At 39.3% G+C, this 17,586-nt stretch overlaps 1 protein-coding gene across 2 annotated transcripts in view; it reads left to right on the top strand.

Moving 5' to 3' along the window:
* The window catches only part of TFDP2 (transcription factor Dp-2), a 164,084-nt gene that overhangs the window by 94,862 nt on the left and 51,636 nt on the right, over nucleotides 1–17,586 (top strand). For both annotated transcript variants that reach the window (XM_053709818.1, XM_053709819.1), the window contains exons 8-9: nucleotides 5,925–6,076; nucleotides 7,056–7,222. In XM_053709818.1, the coding sequence (XP_053565793.1) occupies nucleotides 5,925–6,076; nucleotides 7,056–7,222 (319 nt within the window). The remainder of the gene's footprint in view (nucleotides 1–5,924; nucleotides 6,077–7,055; nucleotides 7,223–17,586) is intronic.

The raw sequence follows: 17,586 nt of genomic DNA on the forward strand, positions 1-17,586 counted from the left end.
AAAAAAGTAATTTATTCATCAGGGTTTCCTTTTACAACCGACAGCCTGCATTGTACCAGTTACCACTGTGGCGGCTTTCTGGTTTGACGCCTTAGAAGAGTCTCTTAAGACTGAGACTCCTTTAGAGGAAATTCTAGATAGAATTAAGGCTCTTAAAGGGACAGTATACACTCATTTTCATATAACTGCATGTAATAGACACTACTATAAAGAATAAGATGCACAGATACTGATATAAAAATCCAGTATAAAACTGTTTAAAAACTTACTTAGAAGCTCTCAGTTTATCTCTTTTGAAAAGGTAGCTGGAAAGCCCACTGCAAGTGGGAAATAAGACACTCCCCCCTCCCCCTTCTTTTGCATATGAAAAGACCCTTTACACAAACAGGAGCAAGCTGGAGTAGGTAGCCGACGGTATTCTCATAAAACTTTGGGGCTTGGTTAGGAGTCTGAAAATCAGAGCAATGTTATTTAAAAATAAGCAAAACTATACATTTAAAAAAAAACAAAAAAACTTTATGGGCTATATAAATAGATAATCTACAAAACATTTATGCAAAGAAAAAACGAGTGTATAATGTCCCTTTAAGCTGGCTAATTCTTTTATTACGGACGCCACCTTTCAGATTGAAGTTGGCGGCTAAGAATGCCGGATTTGCCATTTTATCGCTTAGAGCGTTCTGGTTAAAGTCTTGGTCTGCTGATGTGTCATCTAAGTCAAAGCTATTAGCTATTCCTTTCAAAGGGAAAACCCTATTCGAGCCTGACTTGAAAGAAATCATTTCTGACATTACTGGAGGTAAGGGTCATCTCCTACCTCAGGATAAAGCAGCTAAACTGAGGGGTAAACAAAATAATTTTCGTTCCTTTCAGAACTTCAAGGGAGTCCCCGCTTCTTCTTCCGCTAAACAGGAAGGGAATTTTGCTCAATCCAAGGCCGTCTGGAGACTCAACCAGGCTTGGAATAAAGGTAAACAACCCAAGAAGCCCACTGCTGCTCCCAAGACAGCATGAAGGGGCGGCCCCCGATCCGGGACCGGAACTAGTAGGGGCAGACTTTCTCTCTTTGCCCAGGCTTGGGTAAGAGATGTTCAGGACCCCTGGACACTGGACATTGTGTCCCAAGGGTATCAACTGGAATTCAAAAATTCTCTCCCAAGGGGGAGGTTTCTTCTTTCACGATTGTCTGTAGACCAGATAAAGAGAGGCGTTCTTACGTTGTGTAAGAGACCTCTCTACTATGGGAGTAATTTGTCCCGTTCCAATACTGGAACAGGGGTAGGGGTTTTACTCAAATCTTTTCGTGGTTCCCAAAAAAGATGGAACGTTCAGACCCATTTTAGTTCTCAAGAGTCTAAACAAGTTTCTCAGAGTCCCATCCTTCAAGATGGAGACTATTTGAACAATTCTTCCATTGATCCAGGAGGGTCAATATATGACTACGGTGGACGCATACCTTCATATTTCTATACACACAAGGATCATCATCAGTTCCTAAGGTTTGCCTTCCTGGACAAACATTTTCAGTTTGTGGCTCTTCCTTTCGGGTTGGCCACAGCACCCAGGATCTTAACGAAGGTTCTAGGGTCCCTTCTGGCGGTTCTCAGGCCGCGGGGTATTGCAGTGGCACCTTATCTAGACGATATTCTGATCCAGGCGTCGTCTTACCATCTGACAAAGTCTCATACAGACATGGTTCTGAGGACTCACGGGTGGAAGGTGAATCTAGAAAAGAGTTAATTCCACAGACCAGGGTTCCCTTCCTGGGAACTCTAATAGATTCCATATCCATAAATATTTTCTTGACAGAGGTCAGAAAGTTAGATTCTGTATACATGCCGAGCCCTTCAGTCCAGTCCTCGGCCATCAGTGGCTCAGTGCATGGAGGTAATTGGATTGATGGTGGCGGCAATGGACTTCATTCCGTTTGCTCGTTTTCATCTCAGACCGCTACAACTGAACATGCTCAGGCAGTGGAATGGAGATTATGCAAATTTGTCTCCTCAGATAGATCTGGATCAGGAGACAAGGGACTCTCTTCTTTGGTGGTTGTCGCCGGATCATCTGTCCCAAGGGACGTGCTTCCGCAGACCCTCATGGGTGATAGTGACAACAGACACCAGCCTACTAGGTTGGGGTGCAGTCTGGAATTCCCTGAAGGCTTAGGGTGTGTGGACTCGGTCAGAGTCTCTACTTCCAATCAATATTCTGGAATTGAGAGCGATATTCAATGCGCTTCAGGCTTGGCCTCAGTTGGCTTCGGCCAAATTCATCCGTTTTCAGTCGGACAACATCACGATTGTGACTTACATCAATCGTCAGGGAGGAACAAGAAGTTCCTTAGCGATGACAGAAGTATCCAAGATAATTCGGTGGGCGGAGGCTCACTCTTGTTATCTGTCAGCAATCTACATCCCAGGAGTGGACAACTGGGAAGCGGACTTTTTAAGCAGACAGACATTTCATCTGGGGCAGTGGGAACTCCATCCGGAGGTCTTTGCCACCCTGATTCTCAGATGGGGCAGACCAGAATTGGATCTGATGGCGTCTTGTTAGAATGCCAAGCTCCCAAGATACGGATCCAGGTCAAGGGATTCTCAGGCCGAACTGATAGATGTCTTAGCAGTGCCTTGGTCGTTCAAACTAGCTTATGTGTTTCCACCGTTTGCTCTCCTTCCCCGGGTGATTGCTCGGATCAAACAGGAGAGGGCTTCAGTAATTCTAATTGCGCCTGCGTGGCCTTGCAGGACTTGGTATGCCGATCTAGTGGACATGTCCTCTCTGCCGCCGTGGAAGCTTCCATTGAGGCAGGACCTTCTCATTCAGGGACCCTTCCAACACCCAAATCTAGTTTCTCTGCAACTAACTGCTTGGAGATTGAACGCTTGATTTTATCTAAGCAGGGGTTCTCTGATTCGGTCATTGATACTTTGATTCAGGCACGTAAGCCTGTTACTAGAAAGATCTACCATAAGATATGGCATAAATATCTTTATTGGTGCGAATCCAAGGGCTACTCATGGAGTAGAGTTAGGATTCCCAGGATTCTGTCTTTTCTCCAAGAAGGATTGGAGAAAGGGTTATCAGCAAGTTCCTTAAAGGGACAAATCTCTGCTTTGTCAATTTTTCTATACAAACGTTTGGCAGATGTTCCAGACGTTCAGTCTTTTTGTCATGCTCTAACCAGAATCAAGCCTGTGTTTAGACCAATTGCTTCACCCTGGAGTTTGAATTTAGTTCTTAATGTTCTTCAAGAGGTTCCGTTTGAACCCATGCATTCCATAGATATTAAGTTATCTTGGAAGGTTTTATTTTTGGTTGCTATTTCTTCTGCTCGTAGAGTTTCTGAGCTTTCAGCGTTACAATGTGACTCTCCTTATCTTCCATTCTGATAAGGTTGTTTTACGTACCAAACCTGTTTTGCTTCCTAAGGTTGTTTCTAATAAGAATATTAATCAGGAAATTGTTGTTCCTTCATTATGTCCTAATCCTTCTAAGAAGGAGCAGCTGTTGCATAACTTGGACTTGGTCCGTGCCCTGAAGTTTTACTTGCAGGCGAGTAAGGAATTTCGTCAATCATCTTCATTATTTGTTGTTTTTCTGGAAAGCGTAGGGGCCAAAAAGCTACGGCTACCTCTCTTTCTTTTTGGCTGAAGAGTATCATCCGTCTGGCATATGAGACTGCTGGACAGCAGCCTCCTGAAAGAATTACGGCTCATTCTACTAGGGCTGTGGCTTCCTCATGGGCATTTAAAAATGATGCTTCTGTTGAACAGATTTGTAAGGCTGCAACTTGGTCGTCTCTTCACACTTTTTCCAAATTTTACAAATTTGATACTTTTGCTTCTTTTGAGGCTGGTTTTGGGAGAAAGGTTCTTCAAGCAGTGGTGCCTTCCGTTTAGGTTCCTGTCTTGTCCCTCCCTTTCATCCGTGTCCTATAGCTTTGGTATTGTATCCCATAAGTAAGGATGAAATCCGTGGACTTGCCATATCTTGTAAAAGAAAAGGAAATTTATGCTTACCTGATAAATTTATTTATTTTACGATATGACGAGTCCACGGCCCACCCTGTCATTTCTAAGACAGGTATTAATTTCTGTTAAACTTCAGTCACCTCTGCACCTTTGGCTTTTCCTTTCTCTTCCTAACTTCGGTCGAATGACTGGAGGGGGTGGGAAGGGAGGAGCTATATATACAGCTCTGCTGTGGTGCTCTTTGCCACTTCTTGCTGAACAGGAGGAGTAATCCCATAAGTAAGGATGAAATCCGTGGACTCGTCATATCGTAAAAGAAATACATTCATCAGGTAAGCATACTTTTTTTTTTTTTTTCTTTTTTTTTTTAAAAATAATTCAATATAACACTGTGTAGATCTGCAAAAATTTAGAACTAAACTCTGTGATTTTTTTTTTTTTTTGTGACTAATTTTTACTTCCAGTTTTTAAGTTACGGCTGTTTAGTTTGTTTCCGTCATTATATGAAATACTTCCCTCCTATATGAATTTGCAAGTACATTCCCGTTCCTGCTTTCTTATATAGATGGTGCACACAAATATTCCTTTCAACCTATCACACATTTTTGACACTGAGCCCCCTGTGTGTTTTCTGCCCTCTTTAGAATTTTAACATGGATCATATGAGCAGGCGGTCACAGGGCCTCCCCTCCAGACAATGGTTGCTAGACTTTCCAGCAGGAGTAAGAATGGGTTCCTAAACAATGAGACTTTGTTTCACTCTATCAGATATAACCAAGAAATTTTGCTTTGATTTACAAGCCCTTGCATTGATTAGCAGTTACTTAAAGGGACAGCCTCTTCCAAAATTTGTTTTGTTTAAAAAAAAATAGATAATTGTTATATTAATATACATTATAACCTTTAAACCTCTAAATATCTGCCCGTTTCTAAGCCCCGGCAGGCTGCTTTTATCACAGGGAATTTGTATGGCTTTTCACAGCAAGACACTGCTCGTTCATGTGTGCCATCTCGATAACGTTGTGCTCACTCCTGTGGAGTTTTTAATGAGTCAGCACTAATTGTCTAAAATGCAAGTCTTTTTAAATACCACACCTCTCCCTTTTGTAGGGTGTGCACTCACTTTTCCACTTTCATAATATAGGAGTTTAAACACCATCAATTTCTATGAATATTGATAATTTTTTTTAATATGCTTGAACTATACAACACACATTTGTATTGTTGTTATTTGAGTGGCTACCATTGTTAGATTCAGACATTAAGCATATTTTGTTTTCCTCACTGGGCTGATGGCTGTCCATTACCACATGGCACATTATTTATTGTATAGGAGATATCTTGTTTTATTCTAATATTTGACTCTTCATTTCAAGTAGCTTTTGGTCATTGGCTGGCATTTTTTTTTCTTCTTCACTTGATTGAGTTCTACCTTTTTAAACACTCTCAGTATAGTCTGTAGAGACTTCCTAATGCACTGTCATTATTAAGCTATATATAAATGCATACTGATCCTCAATTAACACACACGTGCAATTATACTTGTTTCTATCTGGACTGGTTGATGTCCAAAAAATATCAGTATGTAACTAATCTTTAGTCCTCTTTATATTATAAAATATTCATTTTTGCAGGGAATTTTGCTTTTCAATCAAAAGTAAAACATGAGGTAGAATTGATTCTATATTAAAGGGATTTTTTCTTTCATGATTCAGATTGAGAATGCAATTTTAAGCCACCTTCTAATTTACTCCTATTTATATATTTTTTCTTCGTTCTCTTGGTATCTTTATTTGGAAAAGCAGGAATGTGAGCTTAGGAGCTGGACCATTATTAAAAACATAAACAAGTGATGTGTTTCTCAGCTATTACAGTTGTTTTGTTTTTATTTTAATTATTTTTTTTTATTTTTTTTTAGAAATGACCGTGTTTTATATTTTTGTTTTCTAGCAAATTGCCTTTAAACATCTGGTTCAGAGAAACAGACAGACAGAACAGCAGAACCATGTGCCCCCTGCAGTAAACTCAACCATCAAGCTTCCCTTCATCATTGTAAACACCAGCAAAAGAACAGTCATAGACTGCAGCATTTCCAGTGACAAGTGAGTGTCTGTTCAGGAGATGTAGGTCACTTACGATTGAACTAAATTGTTGGTGAATGGAAAATGAAGATTAAAGTTTGCTTGTTCAGGAGTTAGTGTGGGCATACATCCCAATGTGTGTTGTTATTGTGGGTCCTAATAATATAATTATATAGGCCATAAAGTCAAAATTAAAGGGACATGAAACCCATTTTTTTTCCATTCAGGATTTAGATAGAACATACAATTTAAAACAACTTTCCAGTTTAATTCTGCACTACTGGGAGCTAGCTGAAGACATCTAGTCAACCAATAGCAAGAGACAAATGTGTGCAGGCACCAATCGCTGTTTAGCTCATACTAGTGTAGGATATGTACATATTATTTTTCAACCAAGGATACTAAGAGAACAAAATACATTTAAAAATAGAAGGGAATTTAAGTGTCTTAAAATGACATGCTCTATCTAAATCATGCAAGTATTATTTTGACTTTTATATCCCTTTAAACTTTCATGATTGAGATAGAGAAAGCAATTTTAAACAAGATTCCAATTGACTTATGTTATCTAATTTACTTTGTTTTTTTTAATATTTTTTCATGAAAAGCATACCTTGGACGTAAGGAGCAGCAATCTACTACTGGGAGCTAGCTGCGGATTGGTGGTTGCACATATATGCCTCTTGTCATTGGCTCATCTGATGTGTTCAGCTAGCTCCCAGTATGCATTGTGGCTCCTTCACCAAAGGATACCAAGAGAATGAAGCGAATTAAGAAGTTGCTTAAAATTGTATGCTCTATCTGAATCATGAAATAAAATGTTTTTCCATGTCCCTTTTAAGGATTCTCTTTTTAGACCTATCTATACAAGCAGTGTAGTAAATAGATTATACAGACTTCAGACACACTTTTATATTAAGTTGATTTCCCTTAACCGTTATCTTTTGAGTATCTGTATTTGGTTACAATCATCTGATTTAGCCTATTCTAACCCTCACAGATTTGAATACCTCTTTAATTTTGACAATGCCTTTGAAATCCATGATGACATTGAGGTTCTGAAGAGGATGGGAATGTCGTTTGGTCTAGAGTCTGGAAAATGTTCATCCGAGAACCTGAAACTTGCCAAATCGTTTGTACCTAAAGCCCTGGAAGGATACGTGACAGGTAATGGACACCTTGCTGTTGAGCAGAAACTCTGCCTGTTCTAGAAAGACCTTTCTCTGCCATATGGATTATAATTTTGTTGTGCATTCAACATTGCTGTGTACGGCATTTCCCTTAATATCATTACCTAGTCACATCTATAGACCAGCTGTTGTTGCTGTAAGTGCTGTTCACAAAGACAGTATCTGGCCAGATAGTTCCAAGGATTTTTAGATGTAGTATTTGCATTGTTTATGTATTTTGTACGTCGTTTGGTCATGTAGGTGTTTGTTTATGGTCAGATGCTGAGAAGAAGGGAAGGGACTGTGTGGGAAAGGCATGTGCCCTTAAGACTTTAGGATTTGTACAAGTCAGTACCCTCTTGTACATACGTGGAGTACAAAGACAGTGATTTATCAGCAAGCTTTGGCAAATACCCTTGGTAGTCTCAGACTAGATTTAATTAATCTATTTTTGGTCCGTTTCTTCCTTTTTTTTAAGAAAAACTCAATTGTTCTAAATTGTTTAAAATATATTATCCAGCTCCAAAAATGACATTAAGAACAGTGTTAAAGGGACAGTATACACCAATTTTCATATAACTGCCTGTAATAGACACTACTATAAAGAGGAATATGCACAGATACTGATTTAAAAAATCAATTAAATAACCTTTTAAAAACTTATTTAGAAGCTCCCAGTTTAGCACTGTTGATGAGGTTAGGCTGGGACACACCCTTTCAGGAGTCTGTAGAGTTTAGTCTACATCTGATACTTTGGGGCTTGGTTAGGAGTCAATAACAAAGTTATTAAAAAAAAAATAAGCAAAACTATACATTATACTCCAAAATGGGCTATATAAATGAATCGACTACAAAACATTTATGCAAAGAAAAATCTAGTGTACAATGTCCCTTTAAACGGTACAGTCAAGTCCCAAAAAAACTTTCATGTTTCAAATAGGGCATGCAATTTTAAACAACTTTCCAATTTACTTTTAGCACCAATTTTGCTTTGTTCTCTTGGTATTCTTAGTTAAAAGCTAAACCTAGGAGGTTTATATGCTAATTTCTTGAAGGCCCGCCTCTAATCTAAATGCATTTTGATAGTTTTTCACCACTAGAGGGCATTATTTCAAGTGTTTCATATAGATAACATTGAGCTCACATGAATTTACCATGGAGACAGCTCTGATTGGCTAAAATGCAAGTCTGTCAAAAGAACTGAAATAAGGGGGCAGTCTGCTGAGGCTTAGATACAAGGTAATTAGAGGTAAAACGTGTATAATTATAACTGTGTTGGTTATGCAAAACTGGGGAATTGGTAATTAAGGGATTATCTATCTTTTAAAACAACAAAAATTCTGGTGTTGACTGTCACTTTAAGAAGCAAAACTCCAACTATCTTCAGGAAATAGGGTCCACCGAGGTCCCTAGAACAAAAGAAATGTAAATTAGGCTATAGACCACATTACTTATAACATTAAAACCACCAAGTATACATTGTCGAGATAAATCTTTCCATATATTGTTCCATATAAATACTGTACCTACTCTGTGGTTAATTCCTTAGTCCCTAACACTTTTTCAGGTTTCTTTACTATTTAGTCCTTTATTCTGAAGAACAGAGTGAGTAGATGGTTCTGTATATTTAGTTTCACAGAACGTGGATCTTCTCCACTATTGTATTGACACCATTTAACAATTAGCTCTCTGAAGTCCAGGCTTCTGTTCTTTCATATGGTGTTTCGCACTGGTATATTCATCCATTCTCTGGAATTATTTTGCTTTTTTCTTCCAAGTTTCTTACTCCTCTGTGGACTCTGACTTTGCTTTGCAGGGATTGCATCATTATCTATTGTAGCCAAGGCATAGGATATCTGATGTTTCTGACTTTAAACTCTCTATTTTGCTCATTGTTTTGTGCACTGCTCCTCTGTATGAGTTTTTTTCTTTATAACAAATTACAAAAGGAAAATAGGGATAAGAGCAAACCTAGTACACGGGTATTGTAAAGGACATTAAGGTACAAAAGAAATATAACACAAAATATGTGCACACAAAGTTTTACAGAACGTTACAGGCGTCAATTGCCTGTTATAGAACAGATATGGACATACAATATGAATAAACCTAATAGGCAGTACATGAGCTATTAACAACATAAGCATATCTTAAAGGGACATGAAACCCAAAAAAATTATTTCATGATTTAGGTAGAAAATACCATTTTGAACAACTTTCCAGTTTACTTCTATTATTAAATTTGTTTCCTTCTCTTGGTATCATTTGTGAAGGAGCAATAGTGCACTCCTGGTTTCTAACTGAACAGGTGGGTGAGCCAATGACAATCTGCAGATGTATGCAACCACCAATCAGCCGCTAGAACCTAGGTTCTTTGCTGCTACTGAGCTTACCTAGATAAACCTTTCAGCAAAGGATAACAAGAGAAGGAAGCACATCAAATAATAGAAGTAAATTGGAAAGTTGTTTAAAATTGTATGCTCAGTCTAAATCATGAATGACTATGACTTTACTGTCCCTTTTAAAGTATATTAGACCACAGTGGGGTAAGCAAGCTAAACATAGACTATGGGGAGGCCATCATTATATTAATGGGTGTGGTGCCATTGGTATATTCTTCCAAGACTTATAATCTTGCAATTGACTGTAAAGCATATAGTGATATTTATTTAATGACATGGCAATCTGCCATAGAGCGGTACCCATCTGCTTCCAATGTGTAGGGATAAGTTGTGCCGCACTATGGATAAAGCAATGTAATACTTTGGGCATTTTTTATTTACTTTGCTTTAAAAAGTTACAGTATAAGGCAGTGCTTTCCAAACTGTGTGTCGGGACACACTAGTGTGTCGGCAGCAGTGTGTAGGTATGTCCCTGCTTCAGCACAAATTTTTTATTTTTATTTTATTTTTATAGTTTTTTTGTTTCTGACTTTCCACCTGCCTGCTACGCATATCACATGGTTGACACGTGATTGATACCTAGTGGGTCACAGATCATCTTAACCAATTGGCACAGCTCAGTGGGGAACTGAAACTATTCCCATTGCCGGCTTTGGCGGCACATTGGCTCCTGACTGCACGTGTAGTCTCCTTAATTGGCTCGTGACTGCACGTGTAGTCAGTGAGTGGTACAGCAGTGTGTTTGCAGCACGGGCAGTAGTCAGTCGGTCTCGCAGAGCTCTGAGGGTGGTAGCTTAAACGCTGAGCTGAAGTCAGAAGTCAAAGTGTTTTTGTTGTTGTTGCACCTAGCTCCCAGTAGTGCATTGCTGCTCCTGCTCTTGATATATGGATAGGAAGTGGAAGCTTAAAAATGCTTGATGATGAAATGTGAATTTCTTTATCTAATATTCTACCAAATATTCAGAAACTGTGTTCATCCCATCAACCTCATACATCACATTAAAATAGTAAGAAGTTATTGGTTTTATTAAACTTTTAATTCTTGCACATACATACGGTTACTTGTAAATGCATTTTGTTATTATATAATGTATGTATGTGTTGTATCTTTTAAAACAAATTAGTTTAACCTCCTTTTTGCTAGTACAACTGAATTAATTACTGTGTCGCGAAATGATGTAGGTCTAAAAAAGTGTCACCAACATGAAAAGTTTGGAAAGCTCTGGTATAAGGGAACAATTTTTTAACCAGTGTGCCCCACTCACCCCCCCCCCCCCCATACAACAGGTGATGGAAGCCTTTGGATAAATCCTGTTTAACCAACTAGGGGTAAAAATACCATCTAGTGAGGAGATTAGTGTTGGTCTCTATTATAACTTCTCAAAGAAGAGCATCTTACAATAAAGGTCTAAATGCTCTAGTATGAAATTTACATCTCTCTTGGGATCCTTTGGTGAAACTCTGCTCTTTTCCATGGGAGCATACTGAGGTACAAATGAAGAGAAAACACACGCAGTGAAACATCAACAAACCAATTTAGTTGTGAAACAATGCATGTTTAGGTGACACTGGAACTGCCACAGGATACCCGGTGTAACAATTACTGGGCTAAATATTAACTCGGCTTACATTAACGTGAATGAGTTGTGTGGTGTGGCTATCCAAATATCATGGGGTTTCTTTAGTTCACTGCTCCATCTGGAACGCGGTCGGAGTTCTCCGACCAAAATCTCTGGCACAAGTTACCTCTCTCAAACAAGTGATGTTGCTGCTTCAATGTGAAGCTGGAAACCTGTTGAATCTGGATAAGTACAGACTCTGAATAAGGCAGAAATGTATAATCCAAACAACGTTACAAAGTTCCACAGCACCTGGATATGTGATAAAAAGTTCAACCTTGTATTATCCAACATTCTTTTGACAAGGCACTTCACTTAATTACTAACTCGGCATCAACATCACCAACACAATGGGCGGGTCACACCTATATTTCCAACACCCATTGTGTTGGTGATGTTGATGCTGAGTTTGTAATGAAGTGAAGTGCCTTGTTAAGATTTTTTTTTTTTTTTAACTTTGGATAATAACGGTTGAACTTTTTTAACACAAATTCAGACTGTGGAACTTTAAGGTGTTTGGAGCATACTGAGGTAGTCGGAGGGCCATGCATGTGACTTCATCACTATATTATCCTTGTTACAATCATTGTTGCACACTCCTGAGCCTTCCTCATTATCCTTTTTTTAAAAGGATGCCAGGAGAAAGTGGTAAATTTCATAGTAGAAGTAAATTAGATTTTTGTTAATTGTACGTTTTATCTAAATCATGAACTTTTAAACGGCTATAATGGTGGAAAAAATGACACAACCTCATTCATTAGAGTATATAATTGTATTACTATCCACCTTCAAATCTATGTGTTTAAACCATGCAAAGTCCACCTCGAAATCAGCAGTTCTCCTTCTGACCCAATCTGCAGCACTAGTTGCTGTTATTTGCAGCCCCCAAATGGTACTTTAACCTCACAGAGGTATTATACGCAGGGATAGGCACGGACCAAGGCTGTGGTCAGACGTTAGTGAAGGACACCAAGGTACATTGCAAATTAAAAACATCAAAAAACACTCTCTTTACAGAGAGGGTAGTGGATACATGGTGGAATAGCCATCCAGCAGAAGTAGTAGAGACAGTGAAGTAGTTTAAACATGGATGGGATAGGCATAAGGTTATGCTAGATATAAGATAAGGCCAGGAACTAATAAACATATTCAGAAAATTGGGCAGACTAGATAGGCCGAATGGTTCCTATCTGCCGACATATTCTATGTTTCTATAAGTCAGGAGAGCGACACTTTGCTGTCAAATGGGCTGCACGTTGGACGCCCCTGGTCCAGTTCCACAAGTAAAAATTAGTCATCTAATCAAACAAGTTTAAAATAACATTTATATAAAGACTGCTTGTGGTATTACCTTTTATTTTATTTTTTGGTTATATTGAGAGCCTGCAACTCCTGACCAAACCCACCCACCTTGATGTTAATTGCATGATCATCATGGTTGGTTACTTACTTGGTTACGTAAGGTTTGTCAGAATAGGCAGCAGTCTTCTACACAGACACCAGCTTGCTCTTTCCCGCTACTTAGCGTGGCGCCGCTTGGGTCAAGGAGCAGTGAGGACCAGCATTTATGTGTCCTACTCCTCCCTCCCCTCCACAAAATGGATGGCGGACACTGCAAGGGCCAGTCACAGACACCTGTGTCCGTATACGGACACCTTGCCTATCCCTGATTATACGGACCAGTAAATACAGTAGATTTGCATAATTAACAAATGCACGATAAAAAGACAATGCGATAGCACTTAGTTTGAACTTCAAATGATTAGATTTTTTTTTCTGACAAATTTCAAAATTATGTCCATTAACCTCTCCCCCTGTATCATGTGACAGCTATCAGCCAATCACAAATGCATATACGTATATTCTGTGAATCCTTGCACATGCACAGTAGGAGCTGGTGACCCAAAATGTGTAAATGATAAAAAAACACTGCACATATTGTTAATGGAAGTAAATTGAAAAGTTGTTTAAAATTGCAAGTTCTGTCTGAGTCATGAAAGTTTTAATTTTGACTTGAGTGTCCCTTTAACACAGTGTTGCAGGGTAATTAGTGATAAAATTACATGCTCTGATGTATGAGAACCTGTATTTGTTTACTATAATGGCCCTCTTAATTGTGACCTCCATGCTCATTTTTATTTTTTTTGCCTTCTTGTTGGGCTTCAAAAATTCTGTGAAATCAGCTGATACGTGTAGTATTGCCCAGTCTAAATGAACAGAATACAGAGGATTTGGGTTATTACTGAGGCATCTCACTGATTGGAATGCGGTTTGTAAGAACAAAGAGCCAGCTTTGCACCGTGTATCTCTGGAAAGCATTGAGGAAAGTGATTACGGTGTGCTATTTGCTAGTGCCAGGATTGTCTATTCATATAAGGTATAAAAAGTGAAAACCTGTGCCCCTCTTAATACAATGCTTTCTCCATGCGAGTGCCTTGCTCTGCAGTTCTATTCACTTTACAACCAGTTCTGGGAACAGCAGCATCAGGCAGCCAGCTGGACGATTTCCCCTGGTATTGTGTAGGTTTCATCATGTAAAGCACTCATTCTATTTAGTATGCAGTTGGAACAACTCCTCTTTACACTTTTTCCCCCTCTCATCCTCACAGTAAGTTCCTGCACTGAAGATTAAAACAACATCCATGTTTAAGATCTTACAATATACACACCATGAGCACGTAAGGGATCACAGGGATTATCAAAATGCTGTAATACACTGCTGGAGTGTATTCAATTATTTAAAAATAACACATTTTACCTTTTTTATTTTTTAACTTTTGTTTTTACCTATATTGAAAATGTCATTACTATAGAAGAAAAAGAACTGTCAGCAGAAGAAATCAACCTGAGTGTGGGTGGGAGAGAGAGCTCAGCCTATTTGAAAACATAATGTATCCTTACCTGATAAATTCATTTCTTTCTTGGTGGTGAGAGACAACAAAAATCCTTACTGTTTGGAATTAATCACCTGGCCACCAGAAGGAGGCAAAGACACCCTACAGTAAAAGCTTTAATATCTCTCCTACTTCCTGTTCCCTCCCAATATTTTCTATAGCCAAGAACAGGAGGAAAAAGAAAGAAAGAAAGCTAGTTGGGTAAAGAGGTGCAAAATTGGGCGGGTTCGTGGACTCTCACCACCAATAAAGAAATTTAATTGATCAGGTAAGAATACATTTTCTTTCTAATGGTGGTGAGAGTACACGAAAATCCTCCTTGGGAATGAATACCCAAGCTAAAGAGTCCATTACAAATGGGTGGGACAAAAAAAGAAGACGGGCACCTATTTACCAATTACTATAGGGCGTACCAACCAAAAGTCAACCGAGACAAACATCAAAAGGATGATATGAAGTAACTGTGCAAAGGAGCTCTACTGAAGCCCTCTTTCTTGTCCAAGAAGTAGACGCCAAACAAGCTGAAATACTCAAAAGGGGGAAATGTACCTGTCTCCAAGAAAGCTCTAAGAAATAGATGCCTCAACCATGAAGCTACAGAAATAGATGATGCATTTCGGCCCTTACCCGTTTTCCTTGAAAAAAAGAAACTGGAAAACTGCCGAAAGTCTCTAGTAGCCTGTAGACAAAAAATGTAAATGCCCAAACTACCTTCAGGAAGTGTGATAAGCACACTGACTATTTTGAATTATAACCTAGGTTCAAATGGTTGAAGTTGCAAAACCCCTTAGAACCCAGATAAAAAAAAAAGGACTGAAGCTAACCAGAGCCTGCACAAATGTCTTATATCTGTAAGACAAAAAGGCTGCTTGAGAATATAACAAAGATGCAGAAAGAAACGTTTTACTGGTACTGGCTGAAAAACTATTTCAGTCCTCCTGAATCTGATTTGGGGAATCTGAACGGCACTCAGTGTATAATCCCTAGCTGAACACTAAGATACAACTACCACACCTATGGAAAATCTACCAGACGTGTTAAGCGTTTAAACTCCAGGCAGACAAGTAAGAGCTAGAAGACCTTGTAAAGGAAAATATCCTTAGATAACAGATCTAAACACTGTGAGAAACGTCACAAGAAAGTGACAATTAAACTGGATCAGCACCCCGCATCTCCCGAGGCAAACATGGAGCAAGGAAACTTGTTGAAAATCTCTCCTATTTGATAACCCTCAAGCCATAATGGCTGTCTGATCCCGGAATGTAACATGCTGGACGATTCAAAGTCTGTACATCACTAGCATGATACGAGAACATCCTGATAATCGTGTAGGCTACTGCCAAAATTATGTTGGACAGAAAATACAGAAAAAAAAAAACGATTAGAGGACAGACTAAGCCTGAAACACCTCTAAAGGTCCTATGGAGTGCAAGATATCTATCACCTCGCCTAAAGAGGGTACCAACTCCTTGATACCCCCGAGAACTCTATGCCGTACTTTAATACAAAAAGTGATTTTTCTGCCAGAAAACTAAAAATCATCCCCAAGAAAAACTGGACTAGGAAGAAGGATTAAAATGTATATATGGGAGAATGCCTCTAGTAAAAGAGCTAGCGAAAATGATAAACCACTTTACTGAAAAGGTGGTCTAGATGCCAGGACCTTTTTGTGAGGGTGTAAGAAAACCATTCCTGAAAAACTGGATAACTCCAGGATCATTACCCCATACAGAAGAGAAACTGATAAAGGTAGACAGAATATATTGCAAAAACAAACTGACCATAGTCATTGTGTAAAATAAAATAGACTGCTCCAGAACAAAATGACCATAAAGCCTTACAAACCGCAACATGCAGTAGCATTAGCTCTATTACAGCACTTCTAACAGAGTACAGTGCTTCTCACAGAAAACGTCAGAAAAGTAATGTACTGGAATTTACATACAGCAATAAGCAGTATTATCCGTACAATTACAGAAAATTATTCCAATTACAAAATATACACTCGCCGCCACTTTATTAGGTACACCTTGCTAGTACCGGGTTGGACCTCCTTTTGCCTTCAGAACTGCCTTAATTCTTTGTGGCATAGATTCAACAAGGTGTTGGAAAAATTCCTCAGACATGTTGGTCCATATTGACATGATAGCATTATGCAGTTGCTGCAGATTTGTCAGCTGCACATCCATTATGCTCTATTGGATTAAGATCTGGTGACTGTGGAGGCCGTTGAAGTACAGTGAACTCATTGTCATGTTCAAGAAATAAGTTTGAGATGATTTGAGCTTTGTGACATGGTGCATTATCCTGCTGGAAGTAGCCATCAGGAGATGGGTACACTGTAGTAATAAAGGGATGGACATGGTCAACAACAATACTCGGGTAGGCTGTGGCGTTTAAACGATGCTCAATTGGTACTAAGGGGCCCAAAGTGTGCCAAGAATATATCCCCCACACCATACCACCACCACCACCAGCCTGAACCGTTGATGCAAGGCAGGATGGATCCATGCTTTCATGTTTACTCCAAATTCTGACCCTACCATCTGAATGTCGCAGCTGAAATAGAGACTCATCAGACCAGGCAACGTTTTTCCAACCTACTATTGTCCAAGTTTGGTGAGCCTGTGTGTGTGTGATTTGTAGCCTCAGTTTCTTGTTCTTAGCTGACAGGAGTGGCACCCAGTGTGGTCTTCTGCTGCTGTTGTCCATCTGCTTCAAGGATCAACGTGTTCTGCGTTCAGAGATGTTACAACCAAGGTATGCAGAATACCAAGTGGTTATTTGAGTAACTGTTGCCTTTTTATAATCTCGAACCAGTCTGCCCATTCTCCTCTGACATTAACAAGGCATTTTCGTCCACACAGCTGCGGCTCTGGATGTTTTCTCTTTTTTGGACCATTCTCTGTAAACCCTAGAGAAATCCCAGTAGATCAGCAGTTTTTTAAATACTCAGACCAGCCCGTCTGGAACCTACAACCATGCCACGTTAAAAGTCACTTAAATCCCCTTTCTTTCATGTAATTGGCAAGAGTCCATGAGCTAGTGACGTATGGGATATACATTCCTACCAGGAGGGGCAAAGTTTCCCAAACCTCAAAATGCCTATAAATACACCCCCACCACACCCACAATTCAGTTTTTACAAACTTTGCCTCCTATGGAGGTGGTGAAGTAAGTTTGTGCTAGATTTCTACGTTGATATGCGCTTCTCAGCGTGCTGAAGCCCGGTTCCTCTCAGAGTGCAGTGAATGACAGAGGGATGTGAAGGGAGTATTACCTATTGAATACAATGGTCATCCTAACGGGGATCTATTTTATAGGTTCTCTGTTATCGGTCATAGAGATTCATCTCCTACCTCCCTTTTCAGATCGACGATATACTCTTATATACCATTACCTCTCGTTTCAGTACTGGTTTGGCTATCTACTTTATGTAGTTGAGTG

Source organism: Bombina bombina, chromosome 4 (genome assembly GCF_027579735.1).
Source record: "Bombina bombina isolate aBomBom1 chromosome 4, aBomBom1.pri, whole genome shotgun sequence".
NCBI lineage: Eukaryota > Metazoa > Chordata > Amphibia > Anura > Bombinatoridae > Bombina > Bombina bombina.